Source organism: Canis lupus, chromosome 12 (assembly GCF_003254725.2).
Source record: "Canis lupus dingo isolate Sandy chromosome 12, ASM325472v2, whole genome shotgun sequence".
NCBI classification, from domain to species: domain Eukaryota; kingdom Metazoa; phylum Chordata; class Mammalia; order Carnivora; family Canidae; genus Canis; species Canis lupus.
In genome coordinates, this window is record NC_064254.1 from 12,803,497 (window position 1) to 12,830,594 (window position 27,098).

At 55.1% G+C, this 27,098-nt stretch overlaps 2 protein-coding genes across 17 annotated transcripts; one reads left to right on the forward strand and one right to left on the reverse strand.

Annotated features, from left to right (window-relative positions):
* Window positions 1–15: 15 nt before the first annotated feature.
* On the forward strand, window positions 16–8,208 carry TMEM151B (transmembrane protein 151B). 2 transcript variants are annotated; one of them, XM_025418906.3, is made up of 3 exons: window positions 16–242; window positions 2,455–2,895; window positions 4,119–8,208. In XM_025418906.3, exons 1-3 carry the CDS (start codon window positions 54–56, stop codon window positions 5,247–5,249), a joined length of 1,761 nt encoding a protein of 586 aa, XP_025274691.3. In that variant the 5' UTR covers window positions 16–53; the 3' UTR covers window positions 5,250–8,208. The 2 variants fall into 2 exon arrangements, with proteins under 2 accessions (XP_025274691.3, XP_035553414.1); XM_035697521.2 differs by lacking the exon at window positions 16–242 and having other exon boundaries at window positions 523–2,895.
* On the reverse strand, window positions 5,934–25,708 carry TCTE1 (t-complex-associated-testis-expressed 1). Of its 15 annotated transcripts, none has more exons than XM_049092118.1 (9): window positions 25,572–25,661; window positions 22,744–22,806; window positions 15,734–16,106; window positions 14,147–14,715; window positions 11,949–12,137; window positions 11,688–11,747; window positions 9,143–9,167; window positions 8,815–8,865; window positions 5,934–8,080 (listed from the first exon to the last, which is right to left on the reverse strand). In XM_049092118.1, exons 3-9 carry the CDS (start codon window positions 16,008–16,010, stop codon window positions 7,938–7,940), a joined length of 1,314 nt encoding a protein of 437 aa, XP_048948075.1. In that variant the 5' UTR covers window positions 16,011–16,106; window positions 22,744–22,806; window positions 25,572–25,661; the 3' UTR covers window positions 5,934–7,937. The 15 variants fall into 15 exon arrangements, with proteins under 15 accessions (XP_048948075.1, XP_048948069.1, XP_048948063.1 ...); XM_049092112.1 differs by adding an exon at window positions 22,122–22,243 and having other exon boundaries at window positions 11,688–12,137; window positions 25,572–25,639; XM_049092119.1 differs by having other exon boundaries at window positions 7,996–8,084; window positions 8,957–9,167; window positions 25,572–25,666.
* Window positions 25,709–27,098: the final 1,390 nt, after the last annotated feature.

A 27,098-nucleotide genomic window follows, 5' to 3' on the forward strand; every position in this document is an offset into this window, starting at 1 on the left:
GGGAGCAGCGAGGGCCCCGCCCCCTCCCGCCCCCTCCCCAGGGCCGGCGCAGGATGCCCTCGGCCCCCGGCAGCCCCCGGGAAGCCCTGAGCTCGACGCACCCCCTCTACGCCATGTCCCCCCCTGGCTCGGCCGCGGGAGAGAGCGCCGGCGGCGGCGGCGGCGGTGGCGGCCCCGGGGTCCCGGAAGAGCCCGCGGCGGCGGCAGCGGCAGCGGCGGACGAGGGCCCCGCCCGAGAGGAGGTGAGAACCCGCGGCGCCCCTTCCCCGGCGCGGCCGCAGCCTGGCCCCCCACCCCCCGCCGCGCGGCCCCCGCCGGCTCCGCCGCAGCGCGGCCGGCGCCCCGCACCCCGAGCCGGCCGCCGCAGCCGCAGTCCCGCGCCGATGCCCCCACCGGCGGCCGGAGCTGTCCGCGGTGGCGGGGAAGGGGCTGCGCCGGGGGCGGGGCTCGGGGGTCCCGGGCAGGGGGAGGGGCCTGGGGGCGGAGCCTCGCGGACCCCGGGCGGACCGGGTGGGGACGGTGGCAGGAATCCTGGCTCGCGGAGGGGACGCTATCCTGAAGGCCAGGAAGGGCGACGTATAGGTGCTACAGAGGCAGGAGGGTACCGTGGGGAAGTGGTGGTGGTACCTCATCTGGGGTCCTAAGAAGGTCAGATGTATACAGAGGCGATTCCTCGCCCCCGGGGTCACCGGGAGTGTGTGAGCGTACCTCTCTCCCCCAATCCCCGGGGGTGGGGGTGTGGGGGGGGCTGAGCCCAGGAAGCTTTCGGAGTGTTGGAAATAAGCATATCCCTATTTAGGGGCCCTACTCTCCAGTCCTCTTAACCTGGAAACAAAGGTTTGAGGAAGAGACCAGGAGCACTGCTCCCCTCCCCCCCATCTCCCATGCACACTCGTGCACACACATACACACTGCACTAGCGGCAGAAGCACATGGGCGGGGACGGACCTTCAGGTAGAGACCCTTTCAGAGGTGCTCCCAGAGGGACAAGTGCACACTCAGGGGGGCACACAAAAATGCACATCTGCACACACTCCAAGGCCAAGGCTCCTGGAAAGGTACATGTACCCTAATCTTGTTTGGACAGGCTGTGTGCTATTGCCTAGCCCACCTACCTATCTGCACTTCCAGATCTTTCCTCTCATTTCACACCAGGCCCAGGGCTGCTGCCTGTTACTGTGCCCTTCCTTTCCACCCTTTTCTCCCTTTCCTTGGCTAGCCTCCAGGTCAGGCCTGGGAAACTGGAGGAAATCAGGATCTCAGCAGGAGGGGTATGTGTGTGTGTGTGTGTGTGTGTGTGTGTGTGTGTTGGGGGAAGGGGGTTCCTAAAGCTACCCGCAGGGAGGAGGAGTGAGAAAGCACAGCCCACCACAAGAAATCCAGCTCAATTCTCATTTATTAAGTGGCTTCAGGGTGCCAGAACCATGGTAGACACACAGAGTGAGACCCTCCCCTCAGGAGCACTCAGTCTAGACATGTAAACAAGTCATTGGGGTGACGGAAGGAGGGGGGGGAAGAATGGGCTGAGTGCTTTATCAGCCCCCAGAGAGCCCCAAGAATCATTTTCTTTTGACAAATGACTGGACTGCAAACATCTTCCTCCCTTCCCTCCTACTCTGGTCCCACATCCCCACTCCCCAGCCACTTGCCTCTGCCCTTCTGGATAGCTCCTCCTGGACTGCGTTCTACTCAGAGATACCAGTCCTTTCCCTCTCATTTTAGAATAGGGAAAGGATGTTAGGGTCCAGGAAGGAGACTTACAGGGGGCCTAAGGGCCAGATGTGGAAAAAGTGTCAGAGCTTGGGGTTTTCTGGGCCCACCTTCCCCTCCAAAGGAGGTATGAGACTAATGGTCTGTGAGGGACAGGGAGGTGGATGGGTCAAAGAGGACTGGCTCCTCCAGAACCCAAGGCTCAAATTGGGAAGAGATGAGGGCCCCACCTGTTAGGTGGGAAGGTGAGGTCAGTGGGTCCCTGCCCACTTTCCTGGAACACCTAGAAGGAATCCTGGCTGGGGACCTGCCTTCGCTGACGCCTGTCCTTCCTGTCTCCCCATCCACACCTTCTTCTGTTCCATGGCCATCTTTATGTCTGTCTTTGGACTCTGTTTCTCTGGGTGCCATCCTATCCATCTGTGTCTTCTCTGCCACCTGGGCCTCCTCCCTCCATCTCTGGCTCTGATCCCTCTCTGCCTTTTGGGGTATCTCTCTCTCTCTGTGTACTTCCCTATACTGGCATTCTGTTCTCTTTTCCTGTCCCCATGGCTCACTCTGGGTCATTTCTGCCTTTGTCTTTGGTCCTCGGCTTCCATCTCGGTCTTACCTTTTCTCTTCACATCCCTGTCTGCCTGTCATCTCTGCCGCTGGCTTTCACCCCTCCATCCATCTCTGTGCTGGGTCCTGCCACTCCATCTCACTCCCCATTTATCTCGGACCTTCCTCTGCCCGTCCGAGCAGCAGCGTCCCATCCAGCCCTCTTTCACCAAGTCCCTCTGCCGTGAGTCCCACTGGAAGTGCCTGCTGCTCTCGCTGCTCATGTACGGCTGTCTGGGGGCTGTGGCCTGGTGCCACGTAACCACGGTGACCCGCCTCACCTTCAGCAGCGCCTACCAGGGCAACAGCCTCATGTACCACGACAGCCCCTGCTCCAACGGCTATGTCTACATCCCCCTGGCCTTCCTGCTCATGCTGTACGCCGTCTACCTGGTGGAGTGTTGGCATTGCCAAGCCCGCCATGAGCTGCAGCACCGTGTTGATGTGAGCAGCGTGCGGGAGCGTGTGGGCCGCATGCAGCAGGCCACGCCCTGTATCTGGTGGAAGGCCATCAGCTACCACTATGTCCGCCGCACCCGCCAGGTCACCCGATACCGCAATGGAGACGCCTACACCACCACCCAGGTGAGGGGCTGGAGGGGAGCACAGGTCAGTCCAGATGGGAGGGGGGGGCGCGGGGACCCTCACTGACTGTCCCCAGGGGGAGGAGCACAGGCAACACTGAGCTCTTGTGGACATGGAAGCAGGAGGGCAATAACAACCATAATAGTAACAGGGAACACTCGCAGCCAGGCTCTGCCCTACATACATTATAAATGCCAGGTCATTTCTTTTAACCCCCATAACCACCCTGTGAGGTAGGTAACTACTGTCCACATTTTACAGATGAGGAAACTGAGGCCTTGAGAGGTTAAGTACCCTGCCCAGAGTCAAACCAACAGTATGTGGTGTATTTGAACCCAGGCAGTGTGGCTCCAGGGTGGTGTATACTGCTTAGTGCTTAATGGTTGGAGAAGGCTTCACATGCACTATCTCACAGCATGCTCTCACCTGTTCAGTGAGGCGGCTGCTTTCAGGTCCTCTTTCACAGGTAAGGAATCCTAAGCTCAATGACTTGCTCAAGGTCCGCAGCTCCTCAGTGGTAGTGCTAGATTCAAACCCAGGTCCCCAGGTCCCAAGTTCAAGGCTCCCAAAGGTGGGAGCCTTCTGGCAAAGGGATGGAGGTAGGCATGGGAGGCCCCACGGAGAGATGGGGGCGGGGGCCAACGAGCACTTCCCGGACCCGTGAGGCTCAGGCATTACTCGAGCCTTGGAAGAAGAGGGCATTTTCTCCGGATTGGGATGGGGGAACAGAAGCCTGGGGCCTGTGAGCATCAGGTAGGGGGCTGGGAGAGAGCTAAGGTGGGAATGGGCAGACCAGAGACAAAGGCGAGACGAAGGTGGTCTCGACAGGGTGCTCCTCGGCCCCTCTGGGAACACTCGTAAAAGGGAAGAAGGGGCAGCGGAGGGCACGGGAGACAGGGCGAAAAGGTCGGGCAAGCCCGATTCACGGCCAGCGCCTGACCGCCCCCCGCCCCCCCACCCGCGGAGCAGCGCTTAACTGCAATCAGCAGGCACCCCGGTAGGTCCGAGTTCGAGTTCCCGCCCGTCCTCAGGCCTGATGCTGACGCTCGGCCCGCCGTGCTCTGTGGGGCAGATGCTAACTAAGCTCCTGCCCGGCTGGGCCGAGCGGCCTCTAAGGCGGGGCAGGCAGGCTCTTAGGGTTTGCGCGGGCAGCAGGCGCGGCGAAGGGGCGGACGAGGGTGAGCCTGCAGAAGCGACTCCCGCCGCCCTCCCCGGCGCCGCAGGTCTACCATGAGCGCGTCAACACGCACGTGGCCGAGGCCGAGTTCGACTACGCGCGCTGCGGCGTCCGCGACGTGTCCAAGGCGCTGGTGGGGCTGGAGGGCGCGCCGGCCACGCGCCTGCGCTTCACCAAGTGCTTCAGCTTCGCCAGCGTGGAGGCCGAGAACGCCTACCTGTGCCAGCGCGCGCGCTTCTTCGCCGAGAACGAGGGCCTGGACGACTACATGGAGGCGCGCGAGGGCATGCACCTCAAGAACGTGGACTTCCGCGAGTTCATGGTGGCCTTCCCGGACCCAGCGCGGCCGCCGTGGTACGCCTGCTCGTCGGCCTTCTGGGCCGCGGCGCTGCTCACGCTGTCGTGGCCGCTGCGCGTGCTGGCCGAGTACCGCACGGCCTACGCGCACTACCACGTGGAGAAGCTCTTCGGCCTGGAGGGCCCGGGCTCGGCGAGCAGCGCGGGCGGCGGCCTGAGCCCCAGCGACGAGCTGCTGCCGCCGCTCACGCACCGCCTGCCGCGGGTCAACACGGTGGACAGCACGGAGCTCGAGTGGCACATCCGCTCCAACCAGCAGCTGGTGCCCAGCTACTCGGAGGCGGTGCTCATGGACCTGGCGGGGCTGGGGGCGCGCTGCGCGGGGGCGGCGGGCGGCGGCTACGGGCCGGCGTGCCGCTACGGCGGGGTGGGCGGCCCGGGCGCGGCGGGCGTGGCCCCCTACCGGCGCAGCTGCGAGCACTGCCAGCGCGCCGTCAGCAGCTCGTCCATCTTCTCGCGCAGCGCGCTCAGCATCTGCGCCAGCCCGCGGGCCGGCCCGGGGCCCGGGGGCGGCCCGGGCTGCGGGGGCAGCCGCTTCTCGCTCGGCCGCCTCTACGGCTCGCGGCGCAGCTGCCTGTGGCGCAGCCGGAGCGGGAGCGTCAACGAGGCGAGCTGCCCCACCGAGCAGACGCGCCTGTCGAGCCAGGCCAGCATGGGGGACGACGAGGACGACGACGAGGAGGAGGAGGCCGGGCCGCCGCCGCCCTACCACGACGCCCTCTACTTCCCGGTGCTCATCGTGCACCGGCAAGAGGGGTGCCTGGGCCACAGCCACCGGCCGCTGCACCGCCACGGCTCCTGCGTAGAGACCTCACTGTGACCTCGGCCCGGCCCGGCCAGGCCCGCCGGCCTCCCTCCCGCCCCCCGCCAGACTGTGCTCCTCGCGCGCAGCGGGGGGAGTCGTGATGCTGACTGGGGCTGTGCTGGGCACGGCGCGGGGAGCGGGCGGCGAGGGGGCGCGCGGGGCGGACCCCGTGGGCTCCGGACCCCCGCCTTTCCTGAACAGAAAGAGACCGGCGACGGCGACGGCTGGGAAGGGGAGTGGCGGCTCCGGAGCACCCCCCCCCCCCCCCCGGGCCCGGTGGGCTCTGCCAGCCCCGCCCCTGCGTTTCCAGGGGGCGCCTCCCTTTCCTACACGCACACTCGAGATTTCCCGTCCAGCCTTTCAATGGATCTTCTGTTAGTGGCGACTGTTCTGTGGCACCGCGTGGGGCCCGTCTCCAGGGCGAGGCCTTCGCTGTGCAGCTGGGGAGGTTGCGAGGCGCGGGGAAGGGAGATTGGAGCTTTCCTTCCACCGCTGCCTGGCCCCACCGGGGCCTCTCTCTCTGCGGAGGGGTGGTGGTTTGGGGAACACCAGGGCTGGCTTCCAACCAGCTAATGAATTCAGTGGGTCTGAGGCCGGAGCCAGATGTCAGCCTCGATGCTCCAGCTCAAAACCGTGCAAATGTTGCTATTCTCTTCTTGGCGCTGGCCCCAAACATCGGGGTTTCCTTTCTGCCCCTCCCTCCACCGCTGTTTATCTTGCTGGGTCCCTCGAGTGTGGGTCCTGGAGGGACTGTGCTCACACCACAGCCGTCACTCTGCTCCCTTCCCTCTTGCTCTCTGGCCCCAAGGAGCAGTTGCCCAGGGGGGAGGGAGGCAAAATGAGGGGATGTGTCTCAATCCTGTCTCTGAACTCTGCAGCCTCCCGGCAGCAGCGACCTAACCCGGGCTCTGGGAGGGCTCGCCCTTCAGAGGGGGGTGCGATACTCCCCAGGGCACCTTCATTAAAGCTGGTCATGGTGAATGGGTGGAAAGAGGGAGAGACAGACCTGGGTGACAAAGGGGAGCTCTCGCCGCCGGTGGGAGTCAAAAGAGGAGAGGGCAGCAGAGGGAGACAGAAAGGACTTCCAAAGGTGGGGGGTTGTCTGGGGCGACTCTTGCCTTCCCCAGACTTGTGGGAGGTGGTGTGAAGAGCCGTTGTCCCCACACATTACCTCTGCAGGGCTGAGAATGTGCTCACAAGCCCCAACTGGAGAAATACTCAATTCCAGTGGCAGGGTCCGAGGCAGGAATTCTCCAAATCTTGCCTGACCCCGGTGTCCTTCCCTATCCCATGAGCTGAAGCCCTGCAGTGTATCCCAGGGTCTTCAAAGGGGCACCCTGCCACCACCCAAGGGCACTGGCCCCACGTCCTGTTCTCGTAAAGCTCTGACACCGCCTTTTCTCCCCGACCACTCCCACCCTGATGCGCTTCAGTGTGCATGTCTGTGTACAACCAACCCCCTGCCCTCTCAACTCCCCTGGCTAAAGTTTTCCCAGCAGACTCAGTGCCCAGGGATTGAGCTCACATTTCAAGCTGGAGAGGATCACCCTTGGGCCGCCAACATCGCTCATCCCTGATGCTCCTCACTTTGCCTGAGCCTTCAGAGCTCCTCCTTCCCCTCCTTCAGCCTCCTCGCCCATCCTCCTTCAGCCTAGCCAGGACTACACCTGCCAAGGGCATGACTGCCACCTATGCAACATCTTCTCTGGCTTTCCTTCCCCCTTTCCTGGGGGGCTTAGGAGGTACAGACTGTGGGGACACCATGGCCCATGGCCCATTGGGGTTGAGCTTTACTTTCCCTGTGGCGATGGCAGAGTGGGAAAGGCAGAGGAGGCCAGGGAAGGGGTGGCTTGGGCCAGAGGGAATGGCTGCCCACTAGGTTTCCCTGGGCAGCGGTGGCCACCTGCCTGCCAGCACGAAACCTGCCTGGCCCCTGAGTCTGTGCTCCTTGGGGGCCTGGCATTTGGAGCACCTCTCTTTTTGAATGGACATCTGTGAGGTACAGGTGGTGAGCTGTGGCCGCAGGCCCCGGTTCTCCGCCAGCTGGCACCTGGATGTCGTGCTCTTGTGTGAAGGCAGCCCAGCCACTTCACGACTCCAAGGAGGGAGGGACTCCGCTCCTTCTCTCTCAGGTCCATTCCTGACACAGAACCTGAGCTAGGAGGAGGGGACAGGGCGAGGGGGGGGGGGCTATTATTATTTTTGCCTGTATTGACTGTGTCTGCCTAGGTCTTAACACAGACGGCCTCACCTTCCACACATGCACAGACTTAGAGAGAAACCAATTCTTTGGTCTATTTTCTTGGTAGCTTTATTGATTGCCAGGGAAAACGAAAACCAGAAAATTAATTAATCTCTAAAATTAAACTTTACACTGAATGTTCTTGTTTCTCTAATTAGAACCTCTGCTAGCAGCTGTGGCTATGTACACACACTCACACACACCCTCACATCTACACGTTTGCACTCCAGAACTGTCAGAGGGTGTCAGGCACAAGACAGACTTCAGGTTGCCCAGACAGGCACACAAGTGCAGTCACTCCCAAGCCCCCTTTGGTGCTCTGCTCTGCGCTGCTTGTTGGAAGGAGTCCCTGAAAACAGGCACCCCCAGGCTGTGGCTGCAGCCCCATGACCCATCCTTTGGAAAGACCACAGTTCTGGAGGCTCTGGGTCTCTCAGTGGGAGGAGGATGGAGGACAAGGCTCAGCCTGGATCTATCAGGTCCTCTTGTGGCCCCGTGGGCTGATGTGGCTCCTGTGGGCAGCCGCAGAAGGACAGGGACTCATGGAGGGCACCCGGAAGGCTCCTTTTGTGCTGGGAACAAGGGCTTGTGGGGTGGGCTGGGCCTGGCTGGGGAGAAGACAGTATCTGTCAATTGGGTGCATCACACTGTGGCCTTTCTGTCGTGGATTTCCAAGCGCAAAGATTGTACAAATCAAACTGGTGGATAATAAAGTTGCAGATGACTCACTGACTTCCCTCCCCAGTGTGGCACCTCCCCCACGCCCTCCTCCTCCTCCCAGCAGAAGTTCCCTGGTGGGGGCAGTGGGTCTGAGTCTCTCCTGTCACCTCTGTTTTCCCCTTTCCAGGTTGAGGGGGCGCAGGTTAGAATGAGGGGATGGAATGGCCTGTAGAACGGGATCACTTTAGCAGCGTCAAGTAATAGGGAGCATCGGCAGGGGTGAGGGTGGAAGAGCCAGGCAAAGCTCTGCAGTCACCAGAGGAGAGAAAGACCCTGTGTGTGTGTGTGTGTGTGTGTGTGTGTGTGCGCGTGCGCGTGTGTCCCTGTGTGTGCATGCATGCACATCTTTGAAGGTCAAGAAGTCCAGGACCTGTTCAGTAGAGAGGAACATGGTGGGGAGGGGGGGCAGGGAGATGGATGGCCTCCACGGGAGAGTCTGGGCAGGGACTGGCTTTTGGTCTTCTCTGCCTTCCCTAATCCTGGAAGAAGTCAGTCATTTCAGGTAACATCCTCTTCCAGGGGTACAAGGGATGGGTCCCACTTCATATCCCTTCTTTCCCCCATCCCAGTCCCTTCCCCCACCTCATATCCTCATCTGCATCACACTTGATCACTCACCGCAAGGATATCCATGGTCTCTGTCTCCTCCCTCTAGACCCATGTAACATTCTATAGGAGGAATGATTGAACATGAAATGAGAGATCGGGCTAGGACAGTGACCCAGGTCCTGTCACTGCCCCAGCCCCCCAGTTCCCCAACCTTATCCTACAGGGTTCTCAGGGCCCTTGGCAGTGATTGGTGACATGAAGTGGCTGGGATTCAAGGCCCGCTGGCGGGCGGCTTCCCGGTTGGCACAGAGGGCCTGGCCAATGAGGTACTCGCTCTCCTGGGCTACATCTGACAGGCGCAAGTCAAACTCCAGGAGGGTCTTGTTGTCTGACATGCCTTCCAGGAGCTGCTTCCCGCCGTCCTGGGAGAGGAGTACAAGAGAAGGGGTCGTTTTATATCACTACCTAGGATTGCACACGTGCATACACATTTATATAAAGATGTGACTAGAATGAGAGTTTCATGAAACAACGGTTAACCTATTTGTTCAGCACGCTAATGTGTCCTATGCAATCCTATCCTATTCTATAAGAAAAATGGTACTCAAGACCTACTAAACTGAATTTTTGACCCTCATGATTTGAAAAACATGGTTCTGTGATAATGATGGTAACTCCACTCCTCTGATTCTACCATGGGTAGGTGAGACAGATCTGGCTAATGACATCTGAGGAGGAAGGATGGAGGAAGTGGTTTCTGGGAAGGTTGTTCTCACTCTGAAAAGAGAACAAGAGAGAGGGGTGCTCTCCCTTTTCCTGTCTCTGAGCATGGCCCCAAGTGACATGCAGCAGCCATCTTGGGACCTGAGAGAAGCACCTGGGAGGACACCGCCAAGTGGCTGGGTGGGCAGAGCAGATGGCACCACTGAGCGAGTGAATTTACCACCTCCGAAGATCCTCTACCCTGGGGCTTCTGATTATGGGACGTATTGAATATTCCTCTTGTTTAGGCCACTTCCTGGATCGGTTTTCTGTTACTTGAGGCCAAGAGGACTCTGTTGGGAGACGGTGTGTGTGTGTGAGCAAGACTGTTCTCTGGGGAGGTTTGGTACAGGGTGCCAACATGGAGGGAACACATGGAGGGTCCCCCTCACTAGTCCTCATAGCTCCAAGCTCCAGCCCCTTGTTGGGTGGGCTACACCTGATGTGAACAATTTTTTATGTGGGAGGTAGAATGGTTGTGTTCTATGGTTGTGACCCAATAGTGTGGTGCAAAGTCAGTTTAATGGGTTACAGATGCATTTTTTAAAAATGAAGCAGAATAGAATATAAAGGAAACTATTAGCATGTGTCACAAGCAGTGAAAGTACATTTCAATGATGCTATATTGATAGGTCTGTTCACTAGGTGTTCATGTAAATTGCATTTCTTGTTTTGACACTTGCTCAAGAAAATGAGAGACATTGTCTATCAGAAAAGACCCAGGTGGGGCATCTGGGTGACTCAGTTGGTTAAGCATCCAACTCTTGTTTTCTGTTCAGGTCATGATCTCGGGGTTCAGAGATCCAGCCCTGCATCAGGTTCCACACTCAGCAGGGAGTCTGCTTGAGATTCTCTCTCTCCCTCTGTCCCTTGTTGCATTTTTTCTCTCTCTCTCCCTCAAATAAATATTTTTGAAAATATTTCATTTATTTGAGAGAGAGAGAGAGAGTGTGAGCACCAATGGGGGGGAGGGGCAGAGGGAGAAGAAGAAGCAGGTTCCCCACTGAGCAGGGAACCCCGATGCTGGGCTTGATCCCAGGACCCTGAGATCATGACTAGAGCCAAAGGTAGACAGTTAACTGATTCAGCCTCCCAGGTACCCCAAATAAACAAATCTGGTTTTCAACCAGCCCTGTTTTTTTTTTTAAAGATTTTATTTAAAATAAATAAAAGAGAGAGAGAACATGAGCAGAGGGAATGGCAGGCAGAGGGAGAAGCAGGTTCCCCACTGAGCAGGGAGCCTGATGTGGGGCTTGATCCTAGGACCCTGGGATCATGACCTGAGCTGAAGGCAGACGCTTAACCAAGTGAGCCTCCCAGGAGTACCCAGTCCTGGATTTGAATCACAGCACTGACATTCTCTACCGACTGGATGCTCTTGGGTGATGCATTAACCCCTCTGAGACTCAATTTTCCATCTGTAAAGTGGGGTTAAGAATACACATTCTAGGGGCACCTGGGTGGTTCAGTCAGTTAAGTGTCCCACTCTTGGTTTTGGTTCAGGTCATGATCTCAGGGTTGTGAGATTGAGCCCTATGTCAAGCTCTACACTGAGCATGGAGTCTGCTTGAGATTCTCTCTCCCTCTCTCTCTGCCCCTCCCTCATCCCTCTTCTCTCTCTCTCTCTCAAATAAATAAATAAATCTTAAAAAAAAAGAGTTCATATTTTATTAGAGGTGCCTGGCTGGCTCAGTCCATAGAGCATGCAACATTTTATCTTGAGGTTGTAAGTTTGAGCCCCATGTTGGGTGTAAAGATTACTTAAAAATAAAATCTTCAAAAAAAAGAAAAGAATACACATTCTACTAGATAACTGTAGGAATAAAGGAATAGTGCCTGGCATAGGCTATAACGCTGAATAATAGTAATAGCTAGCGATCCTGAGGTCCTAGCCAGTGCCTCCAATGTTAACTGCTTTATAACTCATTTAATCCTCCCAGTAACAACACGTAGAAGTAGATTCTATTATTATCTCCATTTTACAGATGAGGACATGGTGGCCCAAAAACGTTAAATAATTTAACCGAGTGCAAAATGGCAGAGCTGGGATTAGAACTGGGTAAAGTCTGTGGTCTTAACAATTACTCTGGAAGTTCCTCAAGGCAGTTGGATTCCCACACTCACCCCCCAAGGCTACGGGGCTCTTCTTGGCTCTGCCAGACCCAGAAGGTACAGCTTACCAGCCCGATGTGATTGCAGGACAGGTTGATGCTGGTGAGCGTGGTGTTGACAGTGAGCACCTGGGAGAGGAGGGTGGCGGTGGGCTCAGAGAGTTCATTGCCCCCGAGGTGCAGGGTTGTGAGGCACTTGTTGGTCTGTAAGGCATGGGCAAGTGCCTGGCCACCCTCATCTTCGATGCAGTTGAGGCGCAGGTTGAGGGAAATGAGGTTGGTGTTGTGTGCTAGGGCGTGAGCCAGTGACTGGGCACCAGGCGCACGCACCTGGTTGTTGGCCAGGGTGAGCACACGGAGGTGGCTGTGGCTTAGCAGCTTGGCCGCGGCACGTGCACCCCGGTCCCCGATGAGGTTGTGTGATAGGTCCAGCTCCTCAAGGGCTGGGTGATCCAGGAGGCTGCGAATTAGTATGCGTGCCTTGTCATCGTCCACCTTGCTTCGGGTCAGCCTGAAGGTCTGTGGGCAGGTAGAAAGTATGCAGCACCTGGCAGCCAGGGAGAATCTGCCTGCCTGCCTGCCCAGCTACCTTCTGCAGGTAGAGGAGCAGGCCACAGGGAGGCCCGAGGTTCTGCTTATCTGGTGTTGGCCATCCAACTGGCCCTGGCCAGGGCAGGGCTTCCCCGCGTGGCAGAGCAGTGCGGAACTGGTGGCAGGCAGTAGAAGGAAAGCCTACCATTTAGTGACAAATTACTATGCGGTAGGCATGCTGCTAGAGTGTTATCATAACAATTATCTCTGACTCTCTAACCCCCAGGCAGGTAGAATGAGTTCTTTCTACTTTGCAGATAGAAAATGAAGGCTGAGGGTGGACAGGTCATTTGCTCAGGGTCACACAGTGATCAAGCCCCAGAGGTAGGTTCAAATCCAGGTCTATTTGATGCCCCAACTCCTGTTTGATGGCCAGGAGAGGAACTCTTGGATGGAGAGGCCAGAGAAAGAAGCAGGATGAGAGATGGGGAATGGAAGGATGGAGAGAAAAGACAAAAGAATGGGGTAGGACTAGCATGGGGAATCCTGGAGATGGGAGTCCTAACCCTCTCCTAACCAGCTCCTTCTACTCCTCCCTCTTCCACGGGGCCTCTCCACCCTCTTCCCATTCTTCATTCCCCTGCTTTCTTTATGTCTTCCTTAGCCAGCTTAGAGCCTCTTGTGTCTCTCATCATTTCATTGTACCTATCTGGCAAAGCTCCAACCATGGATCAACCCCACTCTGTTTTCTGCCTATCTGTGCCCAAGCAATTGATGTAACGGAAAATGTCACATGACATTTCTGGTTGGTATCTCTGGAACCACCCTCAGACCCTCAATGCTGTGTGCCAATTTAGCCCTGTTTCTCTGGACAACATATTCTCTCTTACTCTATAACAATGATTTCAACCTTCTCCAGCCTTCTCAAACTTCAGGGAGCCACCCTACAGCCTCCTTTCTGCACTTCAGTTTCCTCCTGCCTCCCTGGCCATTGAATGGGAACCCTTCATTTTCCTAATACCAAACACGAGCCCACTGCTACCCACCACATCCTCTCTCCTCTGCCCAGAGCCAACTGCCCCACCTCAGTTCTCAATTCTACCCTCCCTGCCTTCTCAAGAACCTTCCTTGGTAAATGAACCTATGCCTTTCTCCTGGACTCATCACTTTGTTGCTGTCCAGTGGAACTTTATACTGGTTTTAAACCCATGCAAATATCTTTTTAAGAAAACCTAAACCCTTCATATTACTGATTTCCCCTTCATACCCTTCACAGCCAAGTTCTTGAATAAGCTGATCACAGCCATCCTTTTTCCTCACTTCCCACTCTCTCCATAAACCACTCCAATCTGGCCCCTGTTCCTGGCACTCCACTGACAGTTCCGGCTCTGTGACCTCTGAGTTTGCTAAATTCGGTCCTCAGCATCACCCCACTCCATTGCTGCTTGCTCCTTTTCTTGAGATTCACCCGTCCCTCCGCTCTGTGACTTGAGGCCATGTCTCCCCCGTTTCCTCTTTCTCTGACTTTTTGGCAGGCTTTCCCTCTTCCAATCAGAATACGTGGGACATACTTTACTGAAAAATTATCTGTCGAGTATTTGAGTTTCAAATTTAACTGGATGTCTTGTATTTTTATTTGCTAAATCTAGCATTCCTAGCCTAGTTGTAATTTTACATTTACATGATTGCTGATGAGTGCCTTTTATCCCACCAGACTGCTAGCTCCAGAGGCCACAAATGGTATTAATTTTGCTCATTGTTGAATCTTCAGCACCAAGGATAGGGCCCAGAGTGCAGATGTTCCTTGGATGAGTAAGTGGCTTGAGAACTGGGAGAGCAGTGCCTTGTTCGACCCTGCATCCCCAGAATCCAGCTTGGTACAGGGTGCATTCACTTGGTCAGTGAATGAGAAGGAAATGGGAGATGATGGGGATGGAGGAGGAGGAGGAGGAGCAGGAAGAGGAGGGGAGAATGGGACATAGAGGAAGGCCTGGTACCTTGAGGGTGTGGCATGCCTTGATGGTGGCCGCCAGGGAGTGGCAGTCCTGATAGGTGAAGAGGAAGAGGTTCCACTCGAAGTTCATGCCGCAGTCCTTGACCCCATACACCAGGTCCAGCTCCTCCAGGTGGCTCAGGCCAGCTACCAGGTCCCGCAGTTGGTAGTGGTCCCCGGTGGGCTGCTCCATCTCGGCCTCGCTGCCCGAGTCGGACAGCTCCCCATTCCACGGCTGGAGCGGGAGCTGCACGGGCGGAAGGAACTGATCCACGCGGAGCCTGCGCACGTAGTTCCTGCAGAATGGCAGCAGGTCGAGGATCACCGCGGGGTCTGTGGTGCTCGGGATGAAGTGCTTTATCAGGTTTTCCAGGTGCCGCTCGAAGAACAGGCGCTTCCAGCTGCCTCCGTGCCTGGCCACGTGGCACACGGGCCAGCGCTGCATGCAGCAACGGCGCCAGTAGTTCTCGTCGTCGATCAGGTTGGCGGTCACGGTCAGCGGCAGGTCGGGTGACAAGTGGTTCAGGACCTTCTGCTGGTGCTCTGGAAGCAGCTGCTTCAGGATAGGGTTGTCTTTGAGAACAGGAGGGAAAGCAGGAGTCACAGTGGTGGGGATACCACAACGTGGTACCCTGGGCTGGTCCTGCCTGGGGGCACCCAAGCAAATGGAAGACCTTCTGCGGCCCTCAGGGAGCCCCAGCCTGAGAGGGGGCGGGCAGCCTTTACTATCAGGGATGCTTAGTCTGAGGATAGAGACGTAGCCCCTGGCATTGGGATGTTCCCTGCCTGAAGGTGGACATCTTCCTGTCTGGTTCCAGGGAGCTCCCAGTCTGAACAAGAATCTCAGGTCTAGCCCTCAGGTATTACTTAGTCTGATGTAGGAGATAATCCTGAGCCCAGAGATTCCCAAATGATTTGATTCATTAATTTCAAAACAAAACAGAACAAATATATTTGAACATCTACTGTGCTCCAAGACACTAAGTGCTGAGGGTACAAGCAAGAGTGAGGAAGACGGTGGAAGCCACTCCTTCTTAGGAGAGGAGGCAGACAGTAAATAAGTCAGGAGAATATATTGTAGGTCAGGTGGTGGTACGTGCTACAGATAAATGATGATCCTGTCCTCACAGCCCCAACCAGTAGGAGAGGCTGGGAACTCATCTTTGAAAAGGATAACCATTTACAGAGCACAAAGTACAGAACAAACCAAGAACCTATATGCACTGTGGAAGGCTCCAAGAGAGTGGAGGATGGTCAACCAGGGAGGGCTTTCTGGAGGAGGTGTTTGGTAAATATGATTTGGGCTGGGTTTTGCTGGAGAGAGTGGGAAAGATGAGGAGAGGGCATAGACAGGCAGTGCACAGTATGGATGGGAATCTGGTGGACCCTGGAAGTAGAGACAGTGGGAGAAACCATTCTGGTTCCAAAGGGTAAGGGCAGTGTTTACTGGGGATGAGGACCCAGTGCAGGAGGGCAGGGGCTGCCCCAAGACCCAGCCTTTGAGGTTTTGCCTCTGGGCAGGCAGTCCCCACCCATCCTACCCTACTCCTGGCCTTTTGAAACCTCCTGCCCAGGGCAGGGACAGACTCACTCTGGAAGTTCTCAACAATGTGCTGAATGCAGAGCTCTGTGAGGAGGGGCACGATGGCCAGTGACCACTCAGGGTCCTCAGCTATGATCCTGCGCATCCGACGTACATTGGCCCCGGATTTCCAGCCCTTGGACTTGCTGGGGGGTGGGATGACTGAGGGTCTTGAGGGCTGGGGACCTGTGCTTGAAGCTTGGCCTGCGGTGGAGGACCTGTCCTGCATGGTGATTGAGGATCGGCTGAGGACTGACAGTGTTGGTGTCACTAGGGTTTCCTGCATGCTGTGGACTGGCAGCCTAGGGGCAGGTAGCCCCTTGGTGATGGCCTTGCAACGAGGAGTCTCTCAGACTGGCAGGTTCTTGGTGCCCATGGGAACCTGGAGGGAGAGGAGGGGTGGAGATCTTAACTTTGGAGGGTTTCAGTGGGCATTTAGCAAGAGAGGTAGCACACAGTGGTTCTTAAGGGTCCATCTCTGGAGTAGAGCAGATCCAGGTAAAAATCCTACTGGTTAGCTGTGTGGCCTTGGGCAAGTTACTGAATCTCTTCTAGTTTCATATGCCTCCTCTACAAAATGAAGAGGACAGTTACTTATAAGAGGAGTGGGAGAAGTGAATAAAATAATGCATCTAAAGAGGCATAGTATACTACGACACATGCAACTATAGCAAAGAGCAGGCCGACATTTTGGATAATAATATCTATACAGAAATCAGAAGTAATTAATATATGTTGGACGCTTATTTATGTATTTTAAAAAAGATTTCTGAGAATGAGAGAGAGAGAGAGAGAGAGAGAGAGAGAGAATGTCCAAAAATGGGCAGGGTAGAGGCAGAGGGGAAGAGAGAGAGAATCTCAAGCAGACACCCCCACTAAGTGTGGAGCCTGGTATGTAGCTCCATCCTACAACCCTGAGGTCATGACCTGAGCCAAAACCAAGAGTCAGATGCTCAACCGACTGTGCCACCCAGGCGCTCCTGGACACTTTTTAAAAAAAGTTCTTTATGGGGATCCCTGGGTGGCACAGCGGTTTAGCGCCTACCTTTGGCCCAGGGCGCGATCCTGGAGACCCGGGATCAAATCCCACGTCGGGCTCCTGGTGCATGGAGCCTGCTTCTCCCTCTGCCTGTGTCTCTGCCTCTCTCTCTCTCTCTCTCTCTCTCTCTCTCTCTGTGTGTGACTATCATAAATAAATAAAAATTAAAAAAAAGTTCTTTATGCATGTTAACCAATTTAATCCTCACAAAAGCCTTTTTGAAATAGGCATTTTTATTTTTCCCATTTTTCTGATGTGAACCCAAAACACAGAGAGGCTAATTGACTTGCCCCATGTCACACAGCTTATAAATAACAAGGATGGATTTAAATTCAGTCTATCAAGTTCATTGTTTTCTTTAAAGATTTTAAATAATCTCTACAGCCAACATCGGGCCTGAGCTCACAACCCGGAGACCAAGAGTTACATGCTCTACTGACGGAGACAGCCAGGTGCCACTCAAGTTAATTCTCTGAACCCTACATTGTACTGCCCCTCTGAAGGTGAGAGGTCTAGATGCATATTGCCAAACGCTCGAAGTATAATAAAGAACCATTAAAAAAAAAAAAAAGAACCATTTAGTTTGGGACGCCTGGGTGGTTCAGTGGTTGAGCACATCTGCGTTCAGCTCAGGGCGTGATCCTGGAGCATTGGGATCAAGTTCCGCATCGGGTTCCCTGCATGGAGCCTGCTTCTCTGTCTGCCTGTGTCTCTGCCTCTCTTTTTTGTGTGTCTCTCATGAATAAATAAATAAAATCTTTAAAAAAGGAGCCATTTAGTTCAAAACAGCTCCTGGGGTTAAGTATTTTATAGAACAGCACTGCCTGACCAGGAGGATGGGGTTGAGAACAGCACTGCCAAGTAGAAATGAGATACATGTCAAAATGTAGGCCACATATACTATTTAAAATGTAGTAAAATAAAATAAAATAAAAAATAATCAAGAGAAATGGGTGAAATTAGTTTCATGTTTAACCCAATATGTCTAATATTATCATTGAAATATGTAATCAATATAAAAATTATGTTTAAAAAAGATTTTATTTATTCATGACAGATACACAGAGAGAGGCAGAGACACAGGCAGAAGAAGAAGCAGGCTCCTTGCAAGGAGCCTGATGCGGGACTTGATCCCAGATCCTGGGATCACGCCCTGAGCGGAAGGCAGACACTCCACCACTGAGCCACCCAGGCGTTCTTATAAAAATTATTAATGCGATATTTTACATACCTTTTTGCATACTAAGCCTTCCAAATCGGATAGCTCAATAGCCATGTGTGGCCAGTGGCTACTGTTTTGGATAGTGTAGGCTGAGAGGAGGGAGAGGCGAACCGGACCCAGGCTCTGTCCAGGGGGCCGGCACCTTCCCTCTTCCCCTCTGAGAGCTTTGGCTTGCACCCCCCCCCCACGCCCATCTGATCCAGTCTTCCTAGTTCTCCCAGAAGCCCTGCATTCCAGACGGCAGCGGGGAAGGCGTGGGAGGCAAAAAAGCAGCTAAATCCGGGGCTGGAGACAGAAGACAGAGGATGTATCTGGGGCTGGGGACCCTCCTCCGCATTTGTCCATTTGTGCACGCTTGCTGCAGGTGCCCTGAGGCTGCAGGCTGAAATGGGGCCACTCCACACAGAGCTCCTCCTCTGGGCAGTTTCCCCTCAGATTTGCTCTGTGACTCGGTGCACTGTGTAGTGGCCGGTGGGAAGGAACACTCTGAACCAGCATAGGTGTCCTTGGCAGATGGAGAGGACCAGATGGTGCTCCCCAGTCCACCAGGCATCTCAAGTAGGAAGAGCCTGGCTGCGTGTGTGGGGAGGTGGGGGCGAGAAAGGCGGGGGCGGGGGGTGGGGGCAGGGGCAGTGTAGGGAAGACATCTATGTATTTGTGACACCCTTATGCAAATCAAATGCAGAGGCACAAACAGATTGTGTCCAGATTGATGGAATAACCAGCTGGTGCATTTGACTAATAGCCCCTCAGAGGGCGTGGCTGGGAGGGGATGCTGCTTGGAGGTGCCAGATGACTTTGCATTTCTGGTTTTGCCAGTGACTTGCTGTGTGACCTTGGCCGATTTACTTAACCTATCTGAGCTTCAGTTTCCTTATCCATACAACTTTCCTTATCTGCAGGGGGTTGTGGAGACGAGATAATATCTGAAAAGAGTATTGGGGGTGTGGGGGGCTGTGGAGGATGGGGGACAGGGGTCTTAGGCTGGGAGTAGCTTAGAGTGCCACCTCTGAGTGCTGACCTGAGATGGGATGGAATCCTGGAGTGGCCCTTCCCTATCTCCAGGGGAGAGGCAAAGGGCAAGGTGGCAGTGGTGGTGTTTGGGGCTGGATAGGATGGAGGGGCCTGGCAGTCTGGGCACAAGGAGGAAAGAGCCAAAGGGCCAGGCCTGCTCCTGCCAGCTCTGCATCTGGTCTCCTAGGGCTCCTGCCAAAAGTTCCCTCCAGAGTTCTGGCCGAAAACATTCCGGCATGCCCTTTGGGCCCAGATGTATTCCCAAGACACGCTGTGGGCCATGCCCAAGGGAGCAGGACCCGGCTTGCTGGGGGGTGGAAGGAACCCCAGATTTCTGGTTAGTGTTGCCCTGGAGCCGACTCCAGGCATTTCTCTGCCCAGCCTCACCATCCAGGTAGGCTGCTTTCCTCTCCTTCCTCCTGGGAGGCCAGATGTCCGGGAAACCCGACCTGGGGCCAGACTGGCCGCCCTCTGGAACAGGCTGCCTGGCACTGGTTCCACTATCTAGGGCTTCATTGCCTTAGGATCCAACATCTCTTCCTAAAGTCTGATCTGCATCTTTCATGCTGCAATTTAGAGCCTGCAGTCCCTTTGTGGGCCTGACCCTGCAGGACCCACCCTGGGGCAGTCTCCTGGGCCCCAGCCACCTCCTCAGAAGGAAGAGGCAGGGCATCCCTCCTAGTGCTCCAGGGACTCGGGCGGGTATCAAAAAGAGCCCCTATAATGCTGATCCTGCAACAACTATGTTTACAGAAACCTCCATACCACTAGGTCTGATGTCATTTGAAAGGACAATGTTGAAACCATTAACCTCATAAAAAATTAAGAGGTGATAGTTTTCACTTTCCCCATCACCTGTACAACCTATCCCCCACCTCCCCTCTGGTAACTGCCATATGTTAACTAACTGCAGTTCAAATAAAGACAAAAAAAAAAAAAAAGATGACATAAAGCAGGGCCCCTCCCTGTGCAGGAGCAGGCGGTGAACCTGACCCGCCCCCCCTTCTCACCCACTGTGAGGCCACCACTCTCTTGGCTCTCCTCCCACCTCTCTGATCATTCCTGAAGTCTGTTTGTAGGCTCTGGGTCACCCTGCCCACCCCTCACGAGCTGCAGCTCCTCTGGGGACTGCCGCCTGCCCTGCCAGGCTCCTGGAGATGGTTGCAGCTCTCACCTCTCCTCTGAGCTCCAAACTCATGCCTGCTGCCTGCCTTCTGCACTCTGGAGAACTCAGAGTCTCTCCCAAGCCTCTCCTCCTCCTGGCTCCCTACCTGGCCAGGGGCACCAGGCCCCCCATATCTGGTTTATTTTGAATCCTGCCAATTCCACTTCCCATCCCAGCGGCCCTCCTGTCCCTTAACTTGGGGGTGGGGAGGAGGATGCCTGGGTGGCTCAGCAGTTGAGTGTCTGTCTTTGGCTCAGGGCATGATCCCTGCCCGGGGATTGAGTCCCACATGAGGCTCTCTGCGGGGAGCCTGCTTCTCCCTGTGCCCTTGTCTCTGCCTCTCTCTCTATGTCTCTCATGAATAAATAAATAAAATCTTGGAAAAAAAAAAAACCCTTGCGGGAGAAGACAAGGGAAGGGGCCTGCTGGCCTGGATCCCAGCTCTAGCTGCTCAGCACCTGGCGCTGGCCGTCAGCATGGTCCTCATAACTAGCCTTCCCTCCCGAGGCTGCCATGGCCACTCGCTACAGCTCGGCTTCCTGAACTCAGTAGAGAAGACCCAGGGCACCTGGGAGGCTCAGTGATTGAGCGTCTGCCTTGGGCTCAGGTCATGATCCTGGGGTCCTGGGATCGAGTCCTGCAGGGAGCCTGCTTCTCCCTCTGCCTATGTCTCTACCTTTCTCTGTCTCTCATGAATAAATAAATATCTTAAAAAAAAAAAATGAAGGCCCCTGTGACTGGACATCCTATTTATTTTTTAAAAAAATTGTATTTACTTAGTCATGAGAGACAGAGAGACAGAGGGAGAAGCAGGCTCTATGCAGGGAGCCTGACGTGGGACTCGATCCTGGGTCTCCTGGATCAGGCCCTGGGCTGAAGGTGGCACTAAACCGCTGAGCCTCCCCCCCCCCCCCCGCCCCCCCCAAACAGGGCTGCGCCTGGACATCCTGTTTAAAAGAAACTCCTGTTTGCCCCTGGAACTCTGCAGGCTAGTTCACGCTGCCGGCCTATGCTCAAACAGTTCTCTCTGCCTGGAAGGCCTTTCCCACGGCCTCGGCCCAGGAAACGGACAGTCCTTGGTTTTCTCAAATCTGGGTTTAAATAGCACTTCCTCTCTGAAACCTTCCAGCCTTTCTTGTCCTCACCCCCCTCCCTCCGAAACAGCCCCTCCCTTTATCAGACCCTGTAACTGTGTCCCTTCAACGATCTGATTGATGACCCTCCACCCACACCCACACTAGGCTGTGGGCTCCTTGAGGCCCAGGGACTGTTTCCAACTCCTTTTTCTCCCTACTCCCTAGCCCATGTCAGGTCTGCCTTACAGGAGGTAGCTGGTTTTCTGAGCTGCCCCACCCCCTTCTAAGAACAGATTCTGGCCAATAGGAGTGTCCCATATTGGTCAGGGTGATTGGCTCAAAGTTGGCCACCTGATGCCAGCCAATCCGGGTCCTTTCTGGGATTTGTTGGAGCAGCAGCAGAGGTAGACACAAGGACGGATGTCCTTGAAGGATACGGATCTCCTGCTGCTGGAGGCTGTTTCCCTTCATGTGGAGACCTGTCTGCAGCAGGAGGGAATGAAGCCTGGAGGAGACCAGCAGGATTGAGAGATGGACAGAGAACACCTGGCACCCTATCTGAGGCCCTGAGGCCCCCAGAACTGCCAGGCTCCTCAGCAGTTCCTCTGGTTCTGAGACCTCCTTGGCAGCCTTCTAATAGGTCCCTTCTGCTGATGCTGAGTTGAGTTTCTGCCCATTTGTGACCAAAGGGTCCTGACCATTTGGGTAGGCTCACAATTTGGTGAATGAAATGATGGAAAAAAATCCTAAATCAGTAGATGAAATAGTTCAATGGGGTGGCTGAGAAGGGCCAGAGGCCCCCAGGTTTATTATACACAGGGCCTGGCACCTAACTCCTGGGGCCCCTTCCTATCCTGATCACCCTGGGCCTCCAGCCTCACCTTTCATCTCTTCAGCCATAGGATATATCAGTAATTAGCAGTTACCAACTTCTTTCAGGGCTGTGCTGTCATTTGAGTCTTACAGCCACTCTACAGTGGAGGTAGGGCTTCTTATCTTCATGCTAGGGATGAGAAATGACTGGTCCTAGGACACCTAGGAGGGCTGGGCCCACGGTCACCTCTCTGTCACCACAGGGCACTGCTCTTCCACAGTTTGCTGGGTGCGTCCCCTCCCCACATTTTCCACCCTTCCCCAGGAAAGAGGAAGGCATGTCCCTGCTTCCTGGGAGGCTGGGCTCCTATCTTTAGGCAAAGAGAGCCTGTCAGAAAAGGCCTCCCCAGGCCAGGAAAGCAACGAGACATTGGCACCCTACTACGGAAATTACTGGTTCATAACATATACATTTATCTATCTATATCTATATCTATATCTATATCTATATCTATATCTATATCTATCTATCTATATCGATATCTCCCCTCTTATCAGGCATCCACACCTCTGTGTGAATGAATTTCAGATCCAAAAAGTCAAGTTAGGAAGAGGGCAAGGAGAACACATCACCACGGGTGGAGGGCCCATAGGAGAATAAGTCAGGGGACCTGAGATAACTCCACCTACTTCACAGGCATCACCAGTCTGCAGCTGAGGGTGGTAGCAGGTGGCATTATTTTTCCTGGAAGCCTGGGGGGTGGATAGACACCCATTAGTGAGGGGCCCAAAGGCACCCCGACAGCTCCTAAGGGCCTGAGGAGGACAGCTCCAGAAATGGCACCCACTTTCCTCTTTGGAGCTTTTCTCCCTAGGGAACCTATGGGGTAGACAGAGAATCCCAGAGTATGAAGACTGAAAGTGTGTTGAACACTCTGATCCTTCTCTTTTCTCATATTCCAGAGAGAAAGTCAGGGCCATGGGGAGTGATCACTTCTTGTGCCACCACCTGGTGCCCCTATTGAAATGCACAGCTTACTCTAGGATGGGGAAGGTGGGGACATGTCCTGTGACCTTTCATTTCCTGGCACAGGTTTCACAGGCCTGTTGGGCTTTACAATGCTGTGTCTCCAGCCATCATCCAGCCTAACCCCACACAGGACCACAATCCCTGTAGAAAGGTCAATCCTCTCCCAACCAGCTCTCTGTTCTGTGTCCTTAGGACCAGGGCCCAGGGTCCTAAAATCACATTCAGGCCATAACTCAAAGGGTTGGGTGTAAAAGTCTATTCTCTATGTGCCCAAGCACAGGTAATATTAAGTGACAACATGCCCTAGTTCGGCCAGCTTGGCCTTGTTTTTGATGGCTTGCATCTGCTGGACAAGTGTCCTGGGAACCATATCTTGCCTATACACAGCTATGATTTATGGAGTTTTAGGCTCTCAAAGCATTTGCACAGCAGGAGGCAGCTGGTAAGGACTTAGGAATTATACTGCATTAAGGCCAATCTCCACTCTACCCCGGAGCATCTGTGAGGCCTTGGGGAAGTCATTTCACCCTACTAAGCCTCCATTTCTTTATCTGTAAAATGGGGGTAGAAATTAGTAGTGTCTACTTCCTAAGATTATCCAGAAGATTTTAAAGGAGCTGATGTGTGTAAGAGGATTCATGTCATGCTGGGCCCAGAGCCACCCTTCAAAATATGTGTTAGATTTGTGATGAAGATGTGACATGACTTACCTAGGTATGTTCATTCAATCTTCCTTCAATTGAGGACTATTCCTGCTATTATGACACTATTATCTCCATTGCACAAATGGGGAAACAAGCTTAGAAAGCATAAGTAGCTTGCTAAGCATCACATAGCTAGTAAGTGGGAGACCTAAAGTTTCAGCTGATACCCATTCAAAGCTCTCTGTCACTTCCATGCACAAAAGCATAGAAATAATAAGCTGTTGGGATTGCTTCCTAAACTGTCCAGATTCAGTTGTTCATGGCACTTTTCCAGCGGGCCTCCTATTTTCTGCAGCTCATGGGCGCTTCTCATCCTGTCACCAGTGTGAAGCCTGGGGTAACCCTTTAGATGCTGGCCTAAACAGCCCAGACTCCCTCACCCCCTAAGTCACTGCCAGACATGAGGCCCTTCCACAGAACTGGACCGTCGCCTGAATCCTTCAGCATGAGGCCTCTAGGGACCCAAGAACATTCTGTAGAGCTGCACTTTCCTGCTCCATGGCTCACATTGGGCCCTTGATATTGCTCATAGACCTGGGACTCAGTGCCTGAATCTCTAGCACATTCCCTCCTCTCGGACGTCTCAAACCTTCTCTATTCTTCTCAAGTCTCCAGTTAAATCTAACCACTGTAGCCAGACGGTTCTCCCCACTGCCTGAAGGGGAAAGTTGAAGAGGCTGGGGGAGAACTCTCTCCCCTTCCTGCTCATCACATCCCTGGTCCTCATTCTCACCTGCCTTCCTCTTTTTTTTTTTTTTTTTTTTACCTGCCTTCCTCTTAACTGAGGAGCCGAAGCATCTCTGTGCCCCTTGGACACTACCTTCTGGGCTGGCTCGGCTAGATGGGTTATATCCTCTACCCACTTCTCCCTCTGTGCTTCCTCTGACTTCTCAGCCAGCTTCTCCTTCACTTTAGGATCCCAGAGGAGACCCCTCCCTGGGCATCTGTCCTCAGGGGCCCTGGGCTTTTGTCTTACTTTCCTGATCTCTTTCATGCCTCCATCAGACCCTACCTCCGGCCATATGCCTCCCAAATTCCCACTTGGGAATTCTTAGTTTGTGAAATCACAAAAGAAGGACAGCAAAGTTCTGTGATGGAGCCTGGGCCCAGCATGCTTGGTGATTGGCCCCAGTGAGATGGCACACTTATCACACCCCTGGGCTTGGCCCTTCTCCCAACTCCTGACCACTTGGGTCTGTTGTCTTAAAAAGGGCTCCAGAGTATTCATTCCTCACCCCTTACTCCTGCCTTGGGCTCAGACACTCCTGCAGGGAAGCTCAGCTCCAAAGGCCAGCGAGTCCCTCCCCCAACTTGCCAGGGGTGAGGAGGCCCTTGCGGCTCCTTAGTAACCAAGGGAAACCAGCCGTGCTGTGGGAGGGAGGGAGGAAGGGAGGTACTGAAGCTTCTGGACCTGTAGGAGGGACTGCAGCCTGCAGGAGCTGGGAATGGGAGTCCGTCTTTCTGAGAAGCCTGCGGCTCCTCCGGGGCTCAGGACTGCTCTCCTCCACGACCTACCCGATGCCCCACACTCTCCTTCCTCCTTCTCGTGGTGCCCCCCCCCCCAACCCCGCACCCCTTTACTGGCAGACCTTAAACCTCTGGGCCAATATGCAGTGACCTTAGCGGAGAAGCAAGGGTCCCGCCTCAAATGGGTGGGGTGGGGAGTCTCCTGTGGGGACAGACGGGGCTCAGAGCCAAGCCAATCTCAGCCAGGCGGGAGCGGGGGCAGGGGGAGTTCAGCCCCATAAGGGAGGCCCGGGCTTGAGCTGTCTTCCCGGGCTCACCTCACCCACTCTCGAGGCCGGACGCTCCCCTTCCTGCAGGCCCACCGCGCAGCCGCGCCGGTCGTTAGGGACGCCCCGCGTCGCCAGGGGGCGGGTCCGAGGGCGGGTGCGCATGTGCGCGCCTACATCCGCGTGCGCTCGGGTCTCCGCGGCGAGCCGCTGGGTGGGTCCTGGGAACCGGGAGGGGCGGGGCGGGGTGGGGGGAAAGGGGGCCGTGCTCCGAGGTTCTGGGGAGCGCGCTTGGGAATAGATGGGCTTTTCTGGGGGAGGGGGAGGAGTAGGGCCTGGGGCAGGGCTCCGGACTGGAGTGCTGTTCCTTCTTGGTACCTTCTGTGTGGAACCGGGGTGCGCGGTGACGAATGGACAAAGGAAAAGCATCCGCAGTTTCTTCTGGAAGGTGAGGAGGTGGAAGGGCACCTGCAGGGGTTACCGGATCTCCTCTGGGGCCTACTGTTGCCCCGAGCCTTGCAGGAGAGCTGTGGGCTGCAGCATCCTTGCAGTGTGGTACCTTCCACCTTTCTCCAGGATGTGAACAAGGCTGATGTCAGGCACCAGGCAGGAAGTTTCCAGGTCTCCACAGCGCTCCTTCACACAGCACTAAACGTTATGTCACCCCCCCCCCCCCCCCCGTCCCCCTTAGCTCTGGGCGGCAGGATGTGGTGCTCCTGACGGGCAGGAAGGACCAACCTGGGGGGTTGGCTAATAAGAACTGTCCTTCAGGAGGGGAGAGGTGACCAGGATGGTAGGACGTTTCACATGGAGGCAGTTTAGCTTTACCTTCAGCTCTCCCAGTTACTAGTCTGTTGCCATGGGTAAGTTAACATCTTAGAAGCTCGGATAACTCATCGTAAAACGTCACCGCAACTCCTCACCCTGTGTCCAAAGTAAAGAGCTGGGCTTCCAGTGAGCGTCACTGAGAGGTGGCCACTGTGGCAGTGGCCGAGATCCGGAGGTACAGCTTTGCAAGCCCACAGGGCTGAGCGAGAAGGAATCCCCGGCATCCCATTCCGGTGGGGACTGGTCCCTCGCAAACCCTTTAACTGTTGCAATTAGAATGAGAAATCATGTGGGAAGCCGTGCTTTACACTTATAATTTTAACTAAACGGCCCCGGAACTTGGTCACCAGGGAGCCTTTAACTTGGAGATGGATCTCCTGAGATCCTTTCCCTCCTCTAGCAACAGAGAGCTGGGAACAGAGGTGGAGCTCCCGAGTCTGGCTTGGTCCTGAGTGCATCCATCCTGTTAGGGAAGGAGGGTTCCTTTGGCTCTCGGCTTCCTCCCACTCTGAGCTGCCACTTCTCAGCTTCAGCTCAGGCTTGGGGCCCGTGCCCTGCACTTTGTCTTAAAGAGTTGGGTGGCTCTGGCCCCTGTGCTCTCCAGACCCCATCACCTGCCACTTACCACTCACTGCACCGGCTCACCTCCCCCAGAGGGCCCCTGCACTGGCTGTGCCCTCAGTCTGGGGCACTGTTCCCTCAGATACCCTCCACTCAGTGCCACCTCCCAGGAAACAACGAAGTCACCCC

What these genes read in the sequence shown, in the direction of transcription:
- TMEM151B (XM_035697521.2), top strand. Translation starts at nt 2,074, where the DNA reads ATGGCCATCTTTATGTCTGTCTTTGGACTCTGTTTCTCTGGGTGCCAT. An exon ending in ACGCCTACACCACCACCCAG is followed by an intron (nt 2,896 to 4,118) that starts GTGAGGGGCTGG and finishes CCGGCGCCGCAG; the next exon opens with GTCTACCATGAGCGCGTCAA.
- TCTE1 (XM_049092107.1), bottom strand. Translation starts at nt 16,010, where the DNA reads ATGCAGGAAACCCTAGTGACACCAACACTGTCAGTCCTCAGCCGATCC. An exon ending in AGGCATGCCACACCCTCAAG is followed by an intron (nt 12,138 to 14,146) that starts GTACCAGGCCTT and finishes ACCTGCCCACAG; the next exon opens with ACCTTCAGGCTGACCCGAAG. An exon ending in CCTGCAATCACATCGGGCTG is followed by an intron (nt 9,168 to 11,687) that starts GTAAGCTGTACC and finishes CTCCTCTCCCAG; the next exon opens with GACGGCGGGAAGCAGCTCCT.